This window comes from Pseudochaenichthys georgianus, chromosome 15 (genome assembly GCF_902827115.2).
Source record: "Pseudochaenichthys georgianus chromosome 15, fPseGeo1.2, whole genome shotgun sequence".
NCBI classification, from domain to species: Eukaryota; Metazoa; Chordata; class Actinopteri; order Perciformes; family Channichthyidae; genus Pseudochaenichthys; species Pseudochaenichthys georgianus.
The window spans coordinates 9,990,368-10,012,712 of NC_047517.1; the positions used below are offsets into that span (position 1 = coordinate 9,990,368).

At 40.2% G+C, this 22,345-nt stretch overlaps 1 protein-coding gene across 1 annotated transcript in view; it reads right to left on the reverse strand.

Annotated features, from left to right (window-relative positions):
* Window positions 1-22,345, reverse strand: part of slc24a3 (solute carrier family 24 member 3) — a 149,758-nt gene that overhangs the window by 6,053 nt on the left and 121,360 nt on the right. Inside the window, exons 6-16 of the mRNA XM_034100770.2 lie at window positions 20,855-20,958; window positions 8,128-8,202; window positions 7,627-7,652; window positions 7,478-7,531; window positions 6,758-6,885; window positions 5,669-5,829; window positions 3,513-3,744; window positions 2,645-2,811; window positions 2,247-2,361; window positions 1,174-1,286; window positions 61-126 (exon numbers count right to left, since the gene is read on the reverse strand). Of these exons, the coding sequence (XP_033956661.1) occupies window positions 61-126; window positions 1,174-1,286; window positions 2,247-2,361; window positions 2,645-2,811; window positions 3,513-3,744; window positions 5,669-5,829; window positions 6,758-6,885; window positions 7,478-7,531; window positions 7,627-7,652; window positions 8,128-8,202; window positions 20,855-20,958 (1,241 nt within the window). The remainder of the gene's footprint in view (window positions 1-60; window positions 127-1,173; window positions 1,287-2,246; window positions 2,362-2,644; window positions 2,812-3,512; window positions 3,745-5,668; window positions 5,830-6,757; window positions 6,886-7,477; window positions 7,532-7,626; window positions 7,653-8,127; window positions 8,203-20,854; window positions 20,959-22,345) is intronic.

A 22,345-nucleotide genomic window follows, 5' to 3' on the forward strand; every position in this document is an offset into this window, starting at 1 on the left:
ACGGAACTGTCAGTGGAAAAGGGGTATCGGAGGTATGTGATGAGACGTGCTGTCACTCACAGTCATGAACACAGAGGCCAGCAGCAGCCCCACGGAGAAGATCAGGCCTTTGCTGTTGATTTTGATCTGCAAACAGATCATGTGTGAGACATTAATACTATTAGAACGAACACGGAAGGAAAGTGGCAGAAAGTTTGATCCTCTCATACATTTCAAGAAAGTCTATGACTACTATTAATTGGAGTTCTGACTCGTCTGAATTCTAACTTTTTTGCAGGATTATGACTTTAAAAAATATGTTTTGATCAGAACTCAATACATTTTTCACTTTTAGCCCTAAAATCGTGGAAGCCTGGATTTGTTGTTGTTGTTATATTATTACATTTTGCTGCAAAAGGAATTAATTCCAGTGGAGTCAACGTACCATTTTTCCAATGTTTCACAAGTTATGGACATTAATGTACTGTTCAATTAAAAAACAAGTATGTAAACCTACAGAATGCAAGGTCTGTGCCGTTGTGAGAAGCAAACAGAGTGCACTTCAGTAACAACTCGGGATACTGATAACATCGTCTGAAATCCTAACGATTTATGCTTTTGTTGACTATTAATTATTTGTGGAAACATGTATGAATAACAACAGCTCATTTCGATACCAATTAATTGTCTTTGTTTTCATTTTGTGTGGTGCTGCATAACCCAGATGCTTTTATAAACAAACCAGTTACTCAGCAATTCTCTTGCTTTTTGTTTTCTCATTTTCAATGTGGTATTTGTTATCAGTAACTTGTTGCAGATAGCTGCATAGCATGTTGTTCTTGTGATCATGTTTTCTCTTTACTGAGAAACTGCTCCAACATGTGTGAACGTCCCTGTTGACAGGGTTACACAAACAAGTAGACTTTTGTCACCCCAATGTATTGTTCTTATTTCCATCTAGTACATATATGTGTTGAGTAGTGCTGTCATGCTGTTACATCATGACAAGTAAACTAGCCTTGGATGTGCAGACACTCCACTTAATGACTTTCATTTAGGCAAAATACTATTTTGATGGTTATCTAAAGTTAGAAGAAGCACCTACTTTAGTGCTGATGAATTGCCATCACCTGTATTGCTGTGAATAGTTCAGGTTTGACCTCGAGAAGAGGGGGTTTGAGGTGTGTTACTTACATCAGAGCCGTAGTTGATAGCGAGGGTCTTCACGGACCAGGGGAGCCCGAGCCCCACCAGGATGTCGAACACGTTACTGCCGATGGAGTTGGACACAGCCATGTCTCCCATTCCTGAACAGATACATGTGTAAGGAAAATAAGATGGAAAGAAACGGAGAGAGAGTTACCGAGATATAAATTGTTGTTTCCTCAAGAACTTTACACTAATGAGACGAATACCCCACGATCCCCGGATGTGTGGATGGAGACAGAAGCAATCGATCTGAGGATGCTAGATTAAGAATATTTTGTAGATCACAGATCAACAATTTGACATTTAACCTGTTTCACATACTTACGAAAAAGAATGATCTCCACTTTTTGTATTGAGATTAGATCAGATTGACTTTATTGATCCCAATTTTGGAAATTGTTGAGTTCTGACGTAAAGTGATTTATTCTCGGGTTTGGGGTTAGAGTTATTAAGAGATGCATTTCTGAGAAAATATCAGAATTCTGAGAGAAAAGTTCCCAGAAAAACATATTAGAACAAGTCATTTTCTTATCATTTAAGGCATTTTAACTTCATTACGACTTTTACGGTTTACACTGGGATGTGTCAGGTTGGGACAAAGGTGGGTTGATACGTGTGGCATCAGTGGATCTGCGAGCAAGACCCATCCCCAAACCTCAATCCCCCCCCCCCCCCCACATAGTTTAAATATTTGATAACAGGAGCAAGAATAAATACAGATGAAAGGATGGAGAAAGGGACCGTGTCAGGCTGTCTGCTCTCACCACCCCCCCTTTCTTTTACAGCCTCGCCACAGGGATGGAAGGGGCCCCCCCCACTCACACTCCCCCTCACCCATCTCTGTCTCTGTCATCTCTTCCCTCTCTGGCTCTTTGATACTGCATTCACTTTGATTCTGTTGTTTGGCTTCAATGAGCTGTTTGTGTGTGTGTGTGTGCTAAATGACAGTTTTGTACCTGTTATTTGTGTGTGTGTGTGTGTGTGTGTGTGTGTGTGTGTGTGTGTGTGTGTGTGTGTGTGTGTGTGTGTGTGTGAGTGTGTGTGTGTGTGTGTGTTACCTTGTCGTGCCACTATAAGGCTGGCCATGCAATCAGGGACGCTGGTGCCGGCTGCCAGGAAGGTGATGCCCATGATGACGTCCGGGATACCGAGTGTGAAGCCGATCACTGTCACCTGACAGAGGAAGACAGAATATTACTGCCTGTATTTTGGCAGGTATTTGTTTTTCTATTTCGAAATCCAAATCAAAGCAGGTTTTCGCAGTGGCCAAACAGTGGTACTACAAGTACTATTTCTAACCCTAACCCCCATTTACTTAGAATGAGAAAGAAAGTTCTGTAAATTGTCTATGTACATCAGCTTGATGAACACGTGGGTATTTATTTAAATCATTAGGTTTTTTTATCTACATTTCTACCAGTGTGCCTCCGCCTCAATCCCCCCTCCAGTCTCTCACCATCCAGACCATGATGTAGGAGAAGCCAGCGATCCACAGGGTGGAGCAGAAGAAGGACAGCATGAAGTAGTTGTCCCAGCGAGGCGTGGAGCAGTTGGGGACGGTGAAGTACAGCAGCAGGCAGAGAGGCCAGGCCACCAGCCACTTTAGCTTGTTGAACCCCCCCGCTGCAAACACACAAGAAACATGAGATATACACACCGATGAAGAAGAGGGAGGAAGGATCAACAGACTACTACCGTATTAGGACAATGTTATCTCATGTACGTATATTGTAATATAGATGTTACATGTTGTAGTACAATGTCAACATTTTAATTTTTATATTTCTGTTTTTATTCAAAAATGTTTATATTTTATTAAACATTTAACTTGTTTTTTTTGTACATACAATGTTTTATTGCACGTTCAGTTATTTGTATTTTATCATTTATTGGACATTTTATGTTAACTTTTTATTTTTGTTAACTTTTTTAACTTTTTGTTTAAATAACTCTTTATATTTTGTATTTAACTTTGTATTGCTGCAGTTGGATAGCTATCTAGTTTTACTAACATTAGCGATACCAAATCATCGATTAACCGTGTTTTCTTTTCAACACCAGAATAGTGATGTAAGTACGTTACTTATATAGTGAATAAAAAACATATGCATGACTTATATATGTATAGTTCAACTGGTTGTGAAGCTTCCGTCACATAACCAAGATGGCCGTCGTTGAGTGTGAGAATGTGTCCAGTGTTTTGCACTCAACTTTTTTTAAATGTGTGCAAATCAGGGTTTTCCAAAAAAGTATTTCTTTAAACACAAGTGACAATAGATAATGTGTGTAAACACAGTGCCCACAGATCCATCTCCAGCAGGTACCTGGGCACTGGAAGGGTACAAAGGGCCCCCCTCCATCCTCTTCTTCTTCCTCTTCATTGTTTTCGTTGTCCTCGTTGTCCGTCTCGTTACCCGCCTCTCGGTCCTCGCGGCGAACGGCGATCCCCCTCTCAGGTCCGGACATCCCGTTCTCTATGCCCCGCCTACTTCCTCCTTTCACTTGGACATCTGAGTCACCATTGGTCAAAGTCCGTGAGTGGATTAGACGCTGCCTCTGTTACACACACACACACACACACACACACACACACACACACACACACACACACACACACACACACACACACACACACAGAAAATTGTACAAATGAGTTTAAAAGCTCAACAAACGGATCTCTTTATTGTGTTTATATTGAAAATGAAACTTCAAAAGAGTTTATTTGTTTACATCTCAGTTATAAACTTTTAAAAAGTGTTGTAACAAGCGAGAGCAGGTCAAAGTTTCATCTAATTATTTCAACAGTTATAGTGACAACCCCTAAGGTTTGTAATTTCTTAATGTTTATATAGTTTTGGTCGATTCATAAATGACCGATTTACAGAATAGTATGTGCTGCAGTCTATTAGGGCTCTGCATCTTCACTGGTCTCACAAGTCGATTAGATTATCCTGTCACTGATTCCATTCCATATCCCGATGCATCACGATTCATACCAATGCGTTGCATCCTCAATTTCCTATATTACTGCACATGGCTTCTTTTTCATCCATGAAAATACATACAGTATGAACTCTCTTTTTATTATTGAGAAAGTGCTTCAGAAATCAATAACATAAATGTCTTGACATTAATTTATAAACCAAAATAAATCAATTGTATAGCTCTAGCATCCCTATACAGTATCTGTGTGTGAAGTTGTTCCATCCTCAGAAACAAAAAGCTAATGCTTCTGCAGTCTAGCTGCAGCTTCTAGCCACGGCCTTCTGTTAAGAAGGGACACTGAAGGTCCTGAATGTGGCATCACACACAGGACTCGAGTCTGAACACAGCAGACAACAGGAGTATTTACAACAGCATATACAAACAAAAACACTGCATGTGGGTGCACACTTACATTCTCTGTCTTACTGTTACATACATCCCATGAATGTAGGAGATTAAATTAGCTTCATCATCTCAGTCAGTGATTAAGAGAATAATAAAGTTTCTATCGGGTCACCATCAGCCTGTCACTCATTATTGCAGGTCTCCCTTGAAAAAGAGATCATTGATCTCAATGGGATTTCACCTGGATAAATAAAGGTTTTGAATTTAATTGATTATTTTCAGGGGGGGGGGGTTTGGAGGAACACGGAGTGATTCAGAGCGGGTCCTTCTGCTGTTGGTTCTGGACTGGTGTTCTTGTGTTGGTGGAGAAAGCAGACTGCTCCGTGTTTGGTGTCCCTGATCTCTGCGTCACCGACCGATTTGATATTCAAGTGACAGAAAAAAAACCGTTATTGTAAAGTCGCGGCCAGAAAATCAGGAAGCAACGTTACTACGCTGTAATCGATTATGTTCTGTCACTGCATCGATGCAGAATCATCCGCATCGCGATGCACCGTAGAAACGATTACTTTCAACACCCCTACAGTGAAGGTGATCATGTTCCTTTCAGACAGGTCTAAATGACAGCTGGTGAATAAAGTCCTTAGCATCTCCCTTTAAGCTTTTATTAACATCATATCATGGTTTAAAGTGCTATAAAGCACCTCATCTGGCTGTCTGCGAAGCTAGCACTGATTGCACTCAAATTGCAGAGATAAGAGTGTTAGGTGAAGGGCCCCTTAAAGAAGCACACTCTACAGGAATCAAAAAAATATATGGTAGAAGGGTTGAAGTCCTTCCTTGACTTGAACTGGCGGCCCTTTGCTTCCCATGCTAAGTCCCTACAGATTGAGGGACTACAGCCGCCCCAAAGCAGAGGCAGTCTGTCAGTATTTGATTGCTAGTGGCCTGTAATGGCCTGTAATGAGAGGAGCGTATATATGGGTTGTGTGCTGGAGTAGCAGACATTGAGACGTTAGGGTTAGGGTTTAGGCTAAAGCACAATCATCTGAGGAAAACCCACTGCAGGCTGCTTCCAATTGGAAATGGTAGCCATCCTTTTATTTTGTTCATGTTTCAATCAAAAGTATTGTAGTGCGCCTGTGTGTACCTCTGTGATGAGCATCCGTGAAGCCATGGTGAGCCTGGTCCTCGGAGAGAAGTGGTCGGTGATCATGATTCTCATGCCCGCCTCAGAGAAGGACAGCTGGTGGGGGTAGGCTGACAGCAGCTCGTCCACCATCAGCACAGACGGCTTCCTGTGGTGGTTCGCTGTGGGAAACACACACATGCATCGTCTATATTCCATACCTCGTGACATCGTGCTAGAACATACAGTTCTTTAACACACAAATCAAATCCTAGATAATGTATTCTTACATGTTTTTTTGTTTTTTTTAAACTAAGCTTAAAAAGTTAGCAAGAGGGAAAAAGTTAGCATGGCTCTGTCCTGTGTTAGATAATGGTGTAGGAAGTGGTGTAGGAATTCCGGAGTCATAAAACCAGGAAATGAGCATTTTACCACTGCCGGTGTCCTCGTCTCGTAATCAACGTTTGTATAAGATCTGTAGTTAAAAACAAAGCTAAAGAGATCTCATTTTTTATTTTATGACATAAAATATGTCAGTTACTACCCGACTGGTTAATGTGTGGAGTTTTGATGTATGTTAGAAACGACTGTTGCTAACAGGTTGATAAATGCGACAGTTAAATGTTGTCACACGGAACATTTTCCACTTTTAGCTTAGCGGTGGTTATGCCTGTGGTTTACTTCTGGCAATTGCATTAACATTCAAACTATTGTGAAAGTGTTGTTAATATGTGGAGATTATCCTAATGAATAAAACGTTTAAGTATCACATACATTTGTTTGCCAAGGATCTCATTTTCAAAATATAGTGTCTACAATGCTTGATTAAATATGTTGTGTGAATGTTGGTAGGATAAATACTGTGTGAAGGGAGAAGAGACAGAAACACATTACTGATAGGTACAAATGCATCATGCTGAACATTAGCCGCCTTTAGCTTAGCGTTGGTGACGTTATGTCATGCCACCGTCATGAAGTTTTTTCATAGTCGTTTTTACATTTTAACTTCTACGGATCGTATTTACACTCAACAATCATAAAAGTGGTGTTAATATGTGGAGATTATCCTACTTAACAAAAAGTGTAAGTATCATAAACATAAAAAATAACCTTTCTTCAGTAGAACAGATGTAGCGTCACAGCCATCTTCAAGCTCGCCGTTAGAGGCCACTCCGTTCCTCAGACTGGACGAATTCTTCGTCCGCCTCTCCAGAAAACGAACAACGTAGGAGTTCATCCTGAAACAAAGGTCAAGACTAATTCACATGGAACATTTATGTACAATAGGTGATTTAAAAAAACTTTGATCACAAAAATGCTCATCAGTTTTGTTTTATTGGGGGAGATCCACGAGAGTTTTCTGTATTTTTTATTTCCATCAATATTAATAACAAACTTTATACCAAGGCCCCAGACAATAGTGAAAGAAAGTCAATTTATTCCAGATTCAGAAAGTGCCAGAACCTTTTTTCACAACAATGTAAGTTTAATAAAGTTAAATTGTGGCCATGGAGGATAATTCAATCTCACCAATGAGGTTGTGAAAAATAACATTGCAGAACCCGACCCTGCAGTTGACTTACTAGAATGACCTAAATAAGTTTTGTCAATGCAGAACTTTTGATGTGAAAAAAGAGCAACAGGAAGTGATCATTCTGACGCCAACTGATAATCACCGACTTAAAACATAGCATACTGAATATCAATATGAAAAGCATTCTGACTAGTTGTAATGATCAACATCTTACGGATATGATTAAACGGGTTAGCTGTGATCAACCGGTGGGGACTCCTGTTTTGTCCTGTTTGTGTTCTTTCAAAAAAACTTACTTCATTATGAAAATGTAGACGAAATACATCAGAACCAACGTCAGAGCTTCCCACCTGGAAAACACCATTTGGATAAACTACCATGTGAATCATTTGTTCTTATTTTTGATTAATTGTAAACATTCAACACTTGTAAAGATTACACTTACCAAACAATTTTTTCGTCATATATGAACTGTAATATGAAAGAGGAAAAAATGACTGAGAAGTGAAAATCAGATATTTAAATATTCAATGAAAACAGCTTTTAAAAGCATGATTATTGTACATTCATAAAGGTGAAGAGGAAAATGAAGACACACATCTTCTGTCATCGAATACACCTGTGTGTCGTTTCTTGACACAGCTAACAACTTAGGAGACAACTGTTGGAAAACGATAGTCTCAACACTGTACGTTACCGTAGTGATACACTAACACCAACAAATGTTACTGTGTTATTGTAAAACAACACAGAAAATGTAGATTAAGGCTTGTGTATAACACGAAAACATGAATTATGTTCATAGAGTTGGTTACAAAGAGCATAATTACATGTGGACACATCAGGACCACTTACGTTTGGTGATAAAATCTATTAATATTTCCAGAGAATGCAGGATGAATGTTTGTATTTGCAAAGTGTGTGACCGTATCAAGCTGTTACTTACCACTATGAGAGCAGTGATCGACAGGGTGTAGTATGTAGAGTCTCTGATCAGAGGCCAGCGGGTGAGATGGATCGCCTGAGAAAGAGAGAGAGAGGCCAAAACTTACAGACAGACTGCACAATGAGTCAACATTGTATTGAAATGGAAATATGGACTATTGCATTCATGTATTTTTTAGGTGTAACCAAAAGTGATTTTCTTTCTCAGAATTCTGACTTTATTTTTAATAAAATAATTCACTTTTGGTCTGATCTCGAAAAAAATTCACATAGCTCTCATCCGTGTGTGTGGGTGCAATATTCAAATAGCAGGAAGAACACTATTTGTTAAAGGCTTAATATGTACTGTATATATACATTTTGAAGGAAGAATTATCGAGCTGCAGGACTATCCCAACCTACAAATTATATTATACAGACTTATCAAAACATAATTTGTTGGAACAGATCATCTTTGAAAAATACTCCCACCATTATCAGTTAATACATTTCATCATCATAATAAGAATTCTAATCAAAAACGATTAATCTCTCCAATATCGTGAATCATTGCAAATTGCGAAATCAGTCAAAAATAAAGAATAATCTCAATGTGTCCAAACCATGCAGCCCAGTCGTACATCCCACAATGCACTCACTGCTGTGCACTTCTAACAGGATAAAGCAGGCCCTGTGTGTGCTTGTTTGTGTTTGTGCATGTCTCTTTTGGGCTTGCATAACATGCAATCTAAATCAGAATTTCAAGTCTGCCTTTCTCCCAGGATTACAGCAGGGAACGAGACACATAACAGTTGATTCAGACGAGAGAGATTGTATTATTCATTTGAGGTTTTATTTTAAGTTTTTGTATCAATTTAGGGGTAATACATTGAAATATTATTCTATGAGAACATCATATTAGCACATTGTCAGGTCATGGATGGATGCAGGAATGAGTATTGAAATTACTAGTAGTAGTATAGAAATGACTTAGTACTGGACATGAGTTAGCGTAATACAAATTCTCACACCTCATCTCTAAATCAATGATTAGATTAGAACTGTGGTTAACCCATGCAAGATTTTCACATTTTGTTCTACGGCATAAAATACGTCAGAAAATACCCCAATTGTTAATGTGCAAAGCTTCTATGTGCCTTAAAAAAGGGGGTAGCTAATAAGTGGCTAAATGAGACTGAACATTTTTGTTATGTCATACATTAGCCGCCTTTAGCTTAGCAGTGCCTGAATTAAGATATGTGGTTAGGTGACTAAATGAGTATACTTAACGTCCTCATGCTAAACATTAGCCTTCTCTAGCTTAGCAGTGGTTATGCCTGTGGTCTTCATTTTCTACTTCTAGCAATTGAATTTACGCTTCAAAACCAAAAAAGTGGTGTTAATGTGTGGCGATTATACAGCAAAACAAAACGTCTAAGTATCATAAACGTGTGTTTGCCACAGAGCCTATTTTCCTCTATCCTGGCATGTGAGGCACCTGTGAGGCGAGTTCACGTACTGGGCCCTGCTATTCCAGTCTAAACATATCTAGAGACACACCCTGCATCGTGCTGTATGCTTTCACACATTCTGCTTCCACATTGGAAAAGAGCAGCGCAAAATGCTCGCTATGTGGAAACAATATTGAAGAGAAGGCTCCGTAACACATTACTCTAAGGATCGAGTTCAGACATATAGGCTGTCTTGAACACTCATCAGAGTTCCGTGATCTAATCAATAAATAAAGATTCAGCCAATAACACGAAAGCACATGGCTACTTAACATGCAGAATGATGTCATTTTGCATGCTAAGTAGCCATGTGCTTTCTGGGGCTAAATCTTGATCAGTAAACCGGTAAAATATGGAAGCAAACAAGAGACAGAAGTATTTGAATTTGATCAGACACCGAATTCATAGCATTGAAAATAATTACTTTGAAAATCATGTATCTGATTTTTTTTGCTCCGAATTTACCTATGTGAAATAAAAATGTAACAATTCAAGTTAAAAAAATTCGAATGCACAATTTCGGTGTATAAAATTAGACGTCAAAAATGTCGGTGTATAAAATTCGAGGTAAAAAATTGCAATGCAGCATCATCCGGGCTACTCAGACAGGATAAGCAATCGAGCCCGAATGCAATCAAACCAACTTCTGGCCTATCAGAGCCAAGCGGCGAACTCCTGGACAGCGCGGTGAAGCTCAATGCTGCAAACTGTAGGCGATGGATGCAGATGGGAGCAATTCTCGTAGACCCTATGTTAAAAAGTCCAACTTAACATCAGAAATTGAACATGTTTCTAGCCTGGATCCACAAAAACATATTCTGTATATAGTTAGATTCCCCCTTCATGACAACGGGACTGCTGCTCCTAGTTCCTCTGTCTCACTGCTAGCTCCTCTGTCTCACTGCTAGCTCAGTTAGCTCCATTGGCTCCGTGATGCTACAGGGGCTCAGCTCATGAGGAGAACACTACTTGAACTCGGCCGTGTTTGTTGTGTTGGTTCCTGATGGACTATTCGTCATGCAAATATAGGATTTATCTGCGGTTAAAACAGACCGTCCATGAATGCAGTTTCTTCAGTAAGTCAACCCTGCGTACTTTATGTTAAGTTACTGGTGTTTTTATTAAGCTAACGTTAATGAATGTTTAGAGTTGGGTTAGTATTTGAGCAATCGGTAGCTCCATCTGTGCTAACGATGCTATGCGTAGCATCCAAGTTAAACGAATAGAGAAGTATAAAACATTAAGTGGGATGCTACTGTATACCAAAAGGCTTCTGTGCGAGGTTGGTAAAATAAGGTCATCCTTGTACGTTAGATAGTTAGTTTGCTAGTTAGGTTACTGTATGCATTGTTAAGGTTCATTTAAATTTGCTATGCTCTACTATAGCATAACATAGACTAGCTAACGTCAACATATTGCTGAAGAGAGGCTTAGTGTATATTAAATCAACCTCACAATGAAATGTGTGTATCTTTAAAATATGAACGTCACATTTCAAGATGGTCCAGAAATAACGCTCCCTTAGATATTGTAATATGGTTTGTTGAACTGGAGTTATTTATTGCAGCTAAACGCCTATCCGACGAACGACCCAAACATTGTTGTTTTTAATATTATTACCAATGCCTATTTTCATTTTATTATCATCACACTTGAGAAACAGCCTTATCGTGGCTGGAGAACGGAACATGTAACTTAATGCCTGCATTTAAGGACGATGAATAGCGTAGTCAATGCTTTAGTGACAAGGAAATTATTTGTTTAAATATTAGATATGACGTTATCTGTGACTTCAGTGAAAATTAAGCTTATCCATTGTGTGAGGGAATAATTCTGTCTTTACTCCTAAGATATTTAACCTTTCTGCCTGTTGAAGTTTATCACCAACCCTGAGTCTGTTATCTCCTGTAAGGAATGTGCTAATGGAGTCATATGGTGTTGTTCCCAGTTTTATGACCGGTCAACTCTCGGTCACAGAGCCTAAGAGCCAGATAAGTGATTCAGTGTCTCCAGGTGTTTACGCAACATCCCCCAATATGTGGATTAACTCACTTTAAACTAGTTAAAAGGTCTATCGAGAGAGAGAGGCTGGTCAGATTTGGCATGGCAACCCACCAGTGCAGTCAGAATCTCTGGCTGCTGTGACTTGTGATGTGAATTTCTCCGGCCGATACTTTTACATTACATTGCATTTAGCTGACGCTTTTATCCAAAGCGACTTACAATAAGTACATTCGACCAGGAAGACACAACCTTGAAGAAAACAGAATCATATAAGAACATCAGGTTTCAAAGAGCCAATCGTTTCAAGTGCTACTCAACTGGCTTTAGATAAGCCAGTCCTTTATTAGTATATAAGTGCTCTGTTAGCAGATCTTTGTTAGTCATTCTATCGCTCGAAGTGGAGTCGAAAGAGATGAGTTTTCAGTCTGCGCCGGAAGGTGTGTAAGCTTTATGCGGTCCTGATTTCAATGGGGAGCTCATTCCACCATTTTGGAGCCAGGATAGCAAATCCACGTGTTTTTGCTGATGGGAACTTGGGTCCCCCTCGCAGTGAGGGTGCAGCGAGTCGTTTGGCTGATGCAGAGCGAAGTGCACGTGCTGGGGTGTACGGTTTAACCATGTCCTGGATGTAGGAAGGGCCAGATCCATTCGCAGCATGGTACGCAAGTACCAGTGTCTTGAAGTGAATTCTAGCAGTTACCGGAAGCCAGTGAAGGGAGCGGAGGAGCGGCGTGGTGTGGGAGAATTTTGGAAGGTTGAAGACCAGACGAGCCGCTGCATTCTGGATGAGCTGCAGAGGTCGGATGGCACATGCAGGTAGACCAGCCAGGAGGGAGTTGCAGTAGTCTAGGCGTGAGGTGACGAGAGCCTGGACCAGAACCTGCGTCGCTTTCTGGGTCAGCTGGGGACGTATCTTCCTGATGTTGTAAAGCGTGTATCTGCAGCAGCGGGTTGTAGCAGCGATATTTGCAGTGAAGGACAGGTTGTTATCTAGGGTCACACCCAGATTCCTTGCAGTCTGGGTCGGGGAAACAACAGAGGTGCCGATGTTGATAGTCAGGTCAAGAGAGGGACAATCTTTTCCCGGAAGAAAAGCACTTCAGTTTTGTCAAGGTTGAGCTTGAGATGATGAGCGGACATCCACTGAGAGATGTCAGCTAAACAAGCCGAGATGCGTGCGACGACCTGGGTCTCTGAGCGGGGAAAGGACAGAATTAATTGGGTGTCGTCAGCGTAGCAGTGGTATGAAAAACCATGCGGGCTAATGACAGATCCGAGCGAGTTTGTGTACAGGGAGAAGAGGAGGGGACCAAGAACAGAGCCCTGAGGGACCCCTGTAGTTAATTGACAAGGGTCGGACTCGGACCCTCTCCAAGTTACCCTGTAGGTGCGGTCTTTGAGGTATGAGGTGAGGAGGGAAAGTGCAGAGCCTGAGACTCCAAGTTCTTGGAGAGTGCGAAGGAGGATCTGATGATTCACCGTGTCGAATGCAGCAGACAGGTCCAACAGGATGAGGACAGAGGAGAGGGAGGCTGCTTTAGCAGTGTGCAGTTCCTCAGTGACAGCAATGAGGGCAGTTTCTGTGGAGTGACCTGCCTTGAAACCAGACTGGTGCGGATCCAGAAGGTTGTTCTGATGGAGATAATAGGAGAGTTGTTTAAAGACAGCGCGTTCAAGTGTTTTAGACAGGAACGGGAGGAGAGAGACAGGCCTGTAGTTTATAACATCAGACGGGTTGAGAGTGGGTTTCTTCAGGAGAGGGTTTACTCTTGCCTCCTTGAGACTGTTTGGAAAGTGACCAGAAGTTAGAGAAGTGTTGATGAAATGGGTGAGAAACGGTAGAATATCAGGAGCGATAGTCTGAAGGAGGTTTGAAGGGATAGGGTCCAGAGGACAGGTGGTAGGGCGGGCAGAGGTAATGAGGGTAAGAACCTCACATTGAGAGAGAGGGAAAAAGGAGGTTAGTGTGCCGGTTGAAGGTGGCTCAGGTGATCCAGCGGTGAGTAGAGGTGAGTCAGAAAAAGAAGAGCGAATATCGTCAACCTTTTTTTCAAAGTGATTAACAAAGTCGCTTGACAGAAGGGAGGAGGGGGAAGGGGCCTTGGGAGGATCCAAGAGGGTGGAGAAGATGGAAAATAGTTTTTTAGGATTGGAATAAGAAGATTGGATCTTATCTTGAAAGAAAGTGCTTTTTGCCTGAGAGATCGAAGCAGAGAAAGAGGAGAGGAGAGCCTGATAGGTTAGGAGGTCGTCACGGTGTTTGGATTTCCACCATTTCCGCTCTGCTGCCCGAAGGACAGTTCTATTAGCACGCAGTGCGTCATTTAGCCAGGGAGCAGGAGGGGACTGACGAGCCTGCCGAGATGTGAGAGGACAGAGAGAGTCCAGAGAGGATGAGAGAGTAGAGAGGAGAGTTTCTGCAGCAGAGTTTGGAGGCAGGAGTTGGAAGGAGTCAGAGGAAGGGAGGGCTGAGAGCACCGATGAGGCAAATGTAGAGGGGGAGAGGGAACGGAGGTTACGGCGGACAAGTGCAGGATGCGAAGAGATTAGTTTGTTATGTTTGGAAAGGGGTAAAGAGAATGAAATGAAGAAGTGATCGGATGTGTGGAGCGGGTTTACAGAGAGGTTAGAAGTAGTGCAGTTCCTTGAGAATATGAGATCAAGGACATTGCCAGCTTTATGAGTTGGTGGGGACGGAGACAGTGAGAAAGCAAAGGTGGATACAGAGATGTTAGTTCGTCTATCTTCCCCGTCTGGAGGTTGAAGTCTCCGAGAAGTACAGCGGGAGGGCCTTGTAATAAACATCAGTGTTTGACATCAAAGCTCCAACTCTCCTCGTGTCTCTCTGAGTCCTGACTCTCCATTGCTGCAGAAGTTTCCCTTACACATTGCATTTGTTAAATAGGTTTGTGTCTTACCCTTACGTGTGTGATACATATGAATATGGCATATGAAAACAAATTAATTTGACTGACTCATGAAAAACTCATCCAAAGTAATAGCCCGTCCACACAATAATACTCAATCAAACTGATACAGTATCAGGACTGTGATATCCAGCAATTTCTTAAGTATAACAATAATATTATGACCTGTTTTTAAAAGAAGATAAAAAGTTGTTTGCATGTAAAGAAGTCTGTAACCCACACATGCAACTTTACATCTGTTTGTTCAAAGTCTCCTTAAGGTGATCCACACAGGCTGGACCAGAGGAGGAGAGACAGATCTGGACTCCTAACAGCAGAGAACTTCAGCACGGATTCCGAGGTACACCTTTTTCATAATTTACAAAGAATGCATAAAGTTATTGGTTTTAAAAAATAAAGTAATGACTCAAATACACTGATATACATGCCATTAAACATGACTAAATCTACTAGATCACCTACACATCAGTGATGTTGAGTGTACTTTCTTAGCAAAAGGTTACATTTACATTTGACCAAGCAACATAACTTTTTTGTTCAACTTTCACATTTCAATGTATTTAAGGAAAATATTATTGAACATAGTGAGAACTACGACCCTTTGTCTCTGCATATTGACTGTAAAAAAACATGTTAAAATTGATTATTTCAGTGAGACAACTGAAAATAGCAAGCTTCTACAGTTGCACTAAGTTTTGATAACAGTCAAATATTATTTTAATAATACATTTATTTCAATGTTGATGAATTTAGAACAGTTTAGAACAGTTTATTATCTTTGTAGTACACTGTTGGATTTAAAAAACACATTCAAATAAAAAAATCATTATATGTATAGCCCCTGAACACCTCTTTCTTAAATAACACACTTGCTCTGCAATAATATGTTTTTTGATATTTCTGTTAGGAAAGGACATGCCTGAGAGACAGGACTGCTTCACCATTTTCTCTTTCTCTGAGGGTCCAGAAGAACATCCAAGAGGGAAAGGAAAAGCTGATGTTATGAGATTTAAGAGCAGTACAGGACATTCACGAGACACTTATATTGTAATACAAAGACCTGCACACTGACTAGTTTTGTAGTCTAAAGGCCCTGACATACCAGGCCGAAAATCGGCCGTTTTCGTTAGTCGGACAACGATGCGTGCCCTGTCGCCCAAACTCAATTTGGTGTGTCCCGCACCATCGGACGTGACACGCCTTATTTGGCCTTTCATGGCCGATGCATGGCCGATTCAACATGTTGAATCGGCCATGCGTCACATGCATAACTCTGATTGGCTGTTCAGCTAGCGAATCAGTGCATGAGAAGCGAAACAGTTGCTTGAGAATGTCTTTCACAAGCAACACTCCAATGGCTGATAGCTCCAGTACCGCACAAAACATGTTTTCGATGGACGAGAGTGAAAATGGAACGCAAGCGCTATTTGTTGTTTGTTTATATCACGCGGTCTGTTCTTCTTCTCTGTCTTCCGGTTATTGTGTTTTTTGAATGACGAATACACACTACCGCCACCTGCTGATAAGGAGAGTTATTGCTGCTCACGCATGCGCAGTTTGTACGTGCTCGTCTTTGCGGTGTGTTTCAGTGCGACACATGGCCAAGACGCAGGAGAACATGGCGACGCAACAGTCGGCGAGTTCTCTGGTGACTGCTTGGTGTGTCAGGGCCTTAACAGGAACTTAATTGTTGTGTTACTTTGTGTTTTACGTTGCACCTCAGACACAGTGTGATTATTGTCAGGCCTATAAAGTTTGCAAAAAAAAGTCAGCTGATCAAATGCATTTGCCTTACTTTATGAGCTTCACAATACTTGTGCCTTGTACCGCAGAGTTTGCAACGTCACAAATAAATTGTGCCAATCTTCAGTCAGATGTGAATGTGTAATTTAACATTTTCAGTAAGAATAATGGACAAAAGGAGTACAAATACAATTTATTGAAATGTGAACTAAAAGTTATCAAGCATGAACCATCACCATTTTTTTTTAAATAAAAACGAAATAATATACATAAGTTACACTGAATGTTAATCTGTTAATTGACAGGCTAGGCCTGTGACGATGGTAACAGCTATGCCCAGCCCAGGTCCTCCTCCCTCAGGCCTGGTCCTCCTTGCAGGGAAAGACCCTCAGCCCTCTCGGGCCAAAGCAACAGACAGCACGTTCATAAAGCTGAGGTTTCCCCAAAAGTCTCTAATCATTCATCCTGTGAATATGAGAGGGGAACAAATAGTGTAATAGATGCTTTGGACAATAAGAAATATAAAGTTAACTGTTGAGTTGCTCAGTTTTTTTTTGATTGACAGGGTTTAATAATACAAACAAAAGGAGAGGCACCATAAAATAAAGATTGGTCTTTCAATAAATTGTGTTTTTGTCTTTTGAATTATTTGTCTAAAGTCAAGTAGCTAGAACTGTTACTTATAGTTTGAATGATACAGTCTGGTTATAATGTTTGGAGGAGGCATCATAGGTAAGAGCACCATTTGTTGTGTTCCATCCACAACAAATGCACACAGATTGATGTGTGTGTATTTATTTATCTACTATTTCTTGAATCATTACTGTCAGTCCAAAACAAGAGATTTTGTTTTAGTAACATGTTTTTAAAACATGATCTCTTTTCCACTACACTATCTTGAATATTTTCGTTTTTACATCACTACATTTATCTAACAGCTTTAACATTTTAAAAGTATCACTTTGGACTCTGGGTAATTATGACAGCATGTCCTACTATTTTGAGAGTTTGAACAAACCAGACCTTCATCTATTAATGTAGAAAATAGTCAGCATATTAAACCATTATGAAAGTAATCATTAGTTAGCTCATTGTTCAAAATGAGCTCCAACTACAACAGTTAAGTCAACTCTTGCATCGGTAATAACAATAAAACAAATGATATAATATAATAGTATAACTTGTGTCTACTTTAAATACTTTAACAACACTTTCCTGATTATACTAGCATACTTTTACTAAAGTAACATTAACATGTTTAAATGCAGGGCTTTTGTAAAAGAGTATTTGTATAGTGTAGCATGGTCTACTTGACTTAACTAACCGAAGTGATCGTAACGTTACTTTGCAAACCGTCACACCCCCCCCCACCCCCCCCCCACACACACACACACACACACACACACACACACACACACACACACACACACACACACACACACACACACACACACACACACACACACACACACACACACACACACACACACACACACACACACACACACACACACACACACACACACACACACACGTTGTGATTCACTTCAATTAATGATAACTACGGAGCTTGCTAACAGGCACAAGGCTACTTCACTCATTTAGCTAGCTAATGTAAGATACAAACACTGTCAAGCCCTCACTGCTTGTAAAATAAAGAGCACAAACTGACTACTTACCGAGCCCCGCTGTTCTCCGTAATTTTTTTCCCGGGTTGTTGTGATCACATGACTGACAAAGCCGTGCTCTGATAGGCCAGAAGTCGGTTCGATTGCATTCAGGCTCGATTGCTTATCCTGTCTGGGTAGCCCGGATGATGTTGCTTCGCAATTTTGGACATCGAATTTTAAACACCGAAATTGTGCATTCGAATTTTTTTAACTTGAATTTTTGGGATCTGAATTTTATGGGCATAGATATGTCTCATAATTATTTGTGTGAACATAAAAATAATTTGTGTGTAAATATGTGATTTGTAAATGCAAAACACCATCCACAAACGCATTTAAAAGATTTGCAAACTCACAAATACATTTGCAAGTGTAAAATGGATCTGCAAATACGCTAAATATTTTCACAAATTCAAAAAATCTGTGAATATCTCTTTAACATTTACAACTTTCGATCAGGCATTTGTGAATCCATTTTGTATTTGTCGACCAAAAATGCGCTTGCGGATCTCAAATCTCTGCTCGTGGATCTCACATTTCTGCTTGTGGAGCGTCTTTTTACACACACGGAATTTTGAGACATATTTTCCGCCGGTCTCGGCTAAAATCTACTCGTGTCACTCGGTTATTTTTCGGAAACCAGGTGATGGCTGGCTGATGACGACATTTCCGCATGATTTCAAAGTAAGAGCATGATGGTTTGTTTAATGCGCTGTTTTTTTTATTATAATGAACAGCGGAACGTTAGATGCATTCTTACTTCACCATCACCATCATCATCATCATCATCATCATCATCATCATCATCATCATCATCATCATCATGTTATAGTGATACAGTTAGTTTGTGTTAGTTTGTTGGTTCAATATAGGATATCGAGCACTTTCGTTGATGTTGAAGTACAGGCTATACGCCGCTTTCGGATCCCGGGGGGAGCAGCTGGCAGCCCAGATAAAACTCTTTCTTCATTGTTTGTTGTGTATTCAGTCAAGCGGGTCAAAGTTACAAAGCACTTCACATCTTATTAATCGGCCTAATTGTACCTTACCAGTGCAGTAATAAAGTAATCTGTAGAAAAGCACCGTATTTAGGTTAGCCTTCATAGTAAGGCTACATTAAATGTTATAATATTCATCGTGTCCTTTCTACTGTATATGCAGGGGTGCACATAACTGGTACGCAGGTACGAATGCCCGGCAACAATCTGAAATGCGTACCGTCACTTGTGTCACAAAGCGCATCCGCGTACGGACGTACTTGTGAAGCTTTTCCAGAAGGCGGTTAGATTACCGGACGACAGAGTTGGTCTCCGTGTGCACAGACAGGGCTGCTGTTGACGTCGGTCTGTACAACGGAATTGTGCCAAAACTACGCCAACCGGCTGCGGAGGGAGACTCCCTCCCCTTCACTGGAGAACTGCGCTAAAACAGCTGATCACAACGTTCACGCTCTGTGGTCATGAAGTACTCCACTAGCACCCCGCTGCCAGCTGCTCCCCCTGGGATCCGAAAGTGGCGTATAGCCTGTACTTCAACATCAACGAAAGTGCTCGATATATGCTGTATTGATCCAATAAACTAACACAAACTAACTGTATCACTATAACATGATGATGATGATGATGATGATGATGATGATGATGATGATGATGAAGTGAAATAAGAATGCATCTAACGTTCCGCTGTTCATTATAATAAAAAAAAAAGCGCATTAAACAAACCATCATGCTCTTACTTTGAAATCATGCGGAAATGTCGTCATCAGCAGGCCATCACGTGGTTTCCGAAAATAACCGAGTGACACGAGTAGATTTTAGCCGAGACCGGCGGAAAATATGTCTCAAAATTCCGTGTGTGTAAAAAGACGATCCACAAGCAGAAATGTGAGATCCACGAGCAGAGATTTGAGATCCGCATGCGCATTTTTGGTCGGCAAATACAAAATGGATTCACAAATGCCTGATCGAAAGTTGTAAATGTTAAAGAGATATTCACAGATCTTTTTTTGTATTTGTGAAAAAGATTTAGCGTATTTGCAGATCCATTTTACACTTGCATTTGTTTGAGTTTGCAAATCTTTTAAACACATTTGTGAATGGTGTTTTACATTTACAAATCACATATTTACACACAAATTATTTTTATGTTCACACAAATAATTATGAGATATATTTATGCCCATAGAATTTGAACATTCACATTTTTTTTACTTGAATTTTTACATTTTTATTTCACATAGGTAAATTCGGAGCAAAACAATTCAGATACATTATTTTCAAAGTAATTATTTTCGATGCTATAGATTTGGTGTTTGATGAAATTCAAATACTTCTGTCTCTTGTTTGCTTCCATAGTAAAAGTTCCTTCAAAATAAGAGTCCCGATCTTATTACTATCAAAATAAGTGCAAAACGAAAACTTTACCATAGGAAAATATTGGCATACAAATATAACCACTTCTCTAAAACGTAACTCATTTTAAATATAGTTAGTAATAAGCTTTATATTTGTATAGCACCTATTACAAGAATTGTAGCCAAACTCGCTTCACAGCAGTTCAATAGACAGATTAGTATAACATGACAGGATAAAAGCAATGTAGAGGAGCAGATACATTTCAAAAAATATATCCATGAAGATTAATACATGAAGACTTGTGATTCTGACTTGACTTGGACTCTTCTTAGGTGACTCGGACTCGAACACAGGTAATGATGACTCGGACTCGACTCGGACACTCCTTGGGTGACTCAGACTCGACTACGACTCTCCCTTGGTGACTCGGACTTGGACTCGAAGAGTGGTGACTCGAGAGTGACTTGGACTCGTGAATTGGTGACTTGACTACACCACTGGTGTGTGCGTGTGTGTGTGTGTATGTGTTTTGGACTGTACCTGTACGGCGAATATGCCACACACTCCAATAATACAGAGGATGTTGAAGACGGCGGAGCCAACGATGGTGCCGACCCCGACGTCACCTTTCGTGATGAAAACTCCTGTAAACACAAATACCCATTACCCACTTCACAAACATTATGTTCACATTTTGGGGATATAACTTCGCTATGATTGTAAGAAATAACAATCATTTTCAATTGAAGCTTGGGTATTTTCATTGTTATATTTCTGAAATCTCTTCACAAGAAATTCTCTATTTGTTTGTTTTCCTTTTTCTGTGTATACTGTCACATAAAGTTAAAAAATCCTTTGTAATCTTATTTTATCTCTACAACTTTGTGAAACAACATACACATTGTAATACAAAATAATTATCTGGATATGAAAATGTACAGAATACCAACAATTAATACAAAATACACATAATTATAACAAAAGTAGGCTATTATGAGACCAGGGGCCTCATGTATAACGCCGTGCGTAGGATTCACGTGGGAAGGTTGCTTACATAGTAGAAATCCGAAAAATAGGTCCATAAATGTTCCGACATTTTCCGATTCACCGAACATTGCGTACCGGCGAGGAAAGTGCGTACGGCACTTCCTACGCTGGTTTCCCTTTATAAATCACAATCGACTCGAAATGCGGTGCAGCTTTTGCGGGCTTCACGTAACGCCCATATTTGCCTATAAATAGTCAAAGAAACGCCCTTTCATTCATTCTGACTGACTGCATGAAGAAGATCGCAGGAAATGACGACAGAACAGCTAAAAAAGACATCTCACACCGTGTCAGATTTTGGTTATTTTGGGGAGGTCGTGATAAATCACATTGTTTGGTGGATGCAGTTTGAACCAGAGTAGCAGCATGGAGGTCGGATCGTCACCAAAATAAATAAATAAGTGGTCCGAAAAAGTCTAATGACAAAATAAATACACATAGCCTTCCTCAGGCAGTGTGTTTGTACCGGGGACAGGAGACCCCCCCCTTGATGAGAAACTAAGACATGATCGGGGAATCCCTCCGGAGTGGAGTCATGATGACTGGATCTGAATTATTTGTTTGTATAGGTTTGTGTTCCAGCTGTCGATCAGCAACTATATATCCATAATCCACCAGTTAAAGGAAATACAACTAATGTGTTGTGTTATATTAGCTGTACAATTTACATATGGTGTTCTTAGTTTCCATACCTCCTGTGTTTTACGAGCGACTTGTCAAGTCTTGGCAAACGGCATAAAACACGATTAAACGTGATAGTATATAAAACCATGCTCGTATCTACAACCTATAGAAATGCAAAACGGCGTCAGTTTAGACGTAATTCTGTCCTCCTGCTTACCGCATCATTTATGAGAAAACATTTCATAACATTAGCACAACATATTCGAGGTGGTTTTAAATAACATATCCGTATTTATTTATTTCTCCAAGTTATGTTTTTGTGTGCACTGAGGAGTCGCAACCAGGCGTTTGTTTAATCAT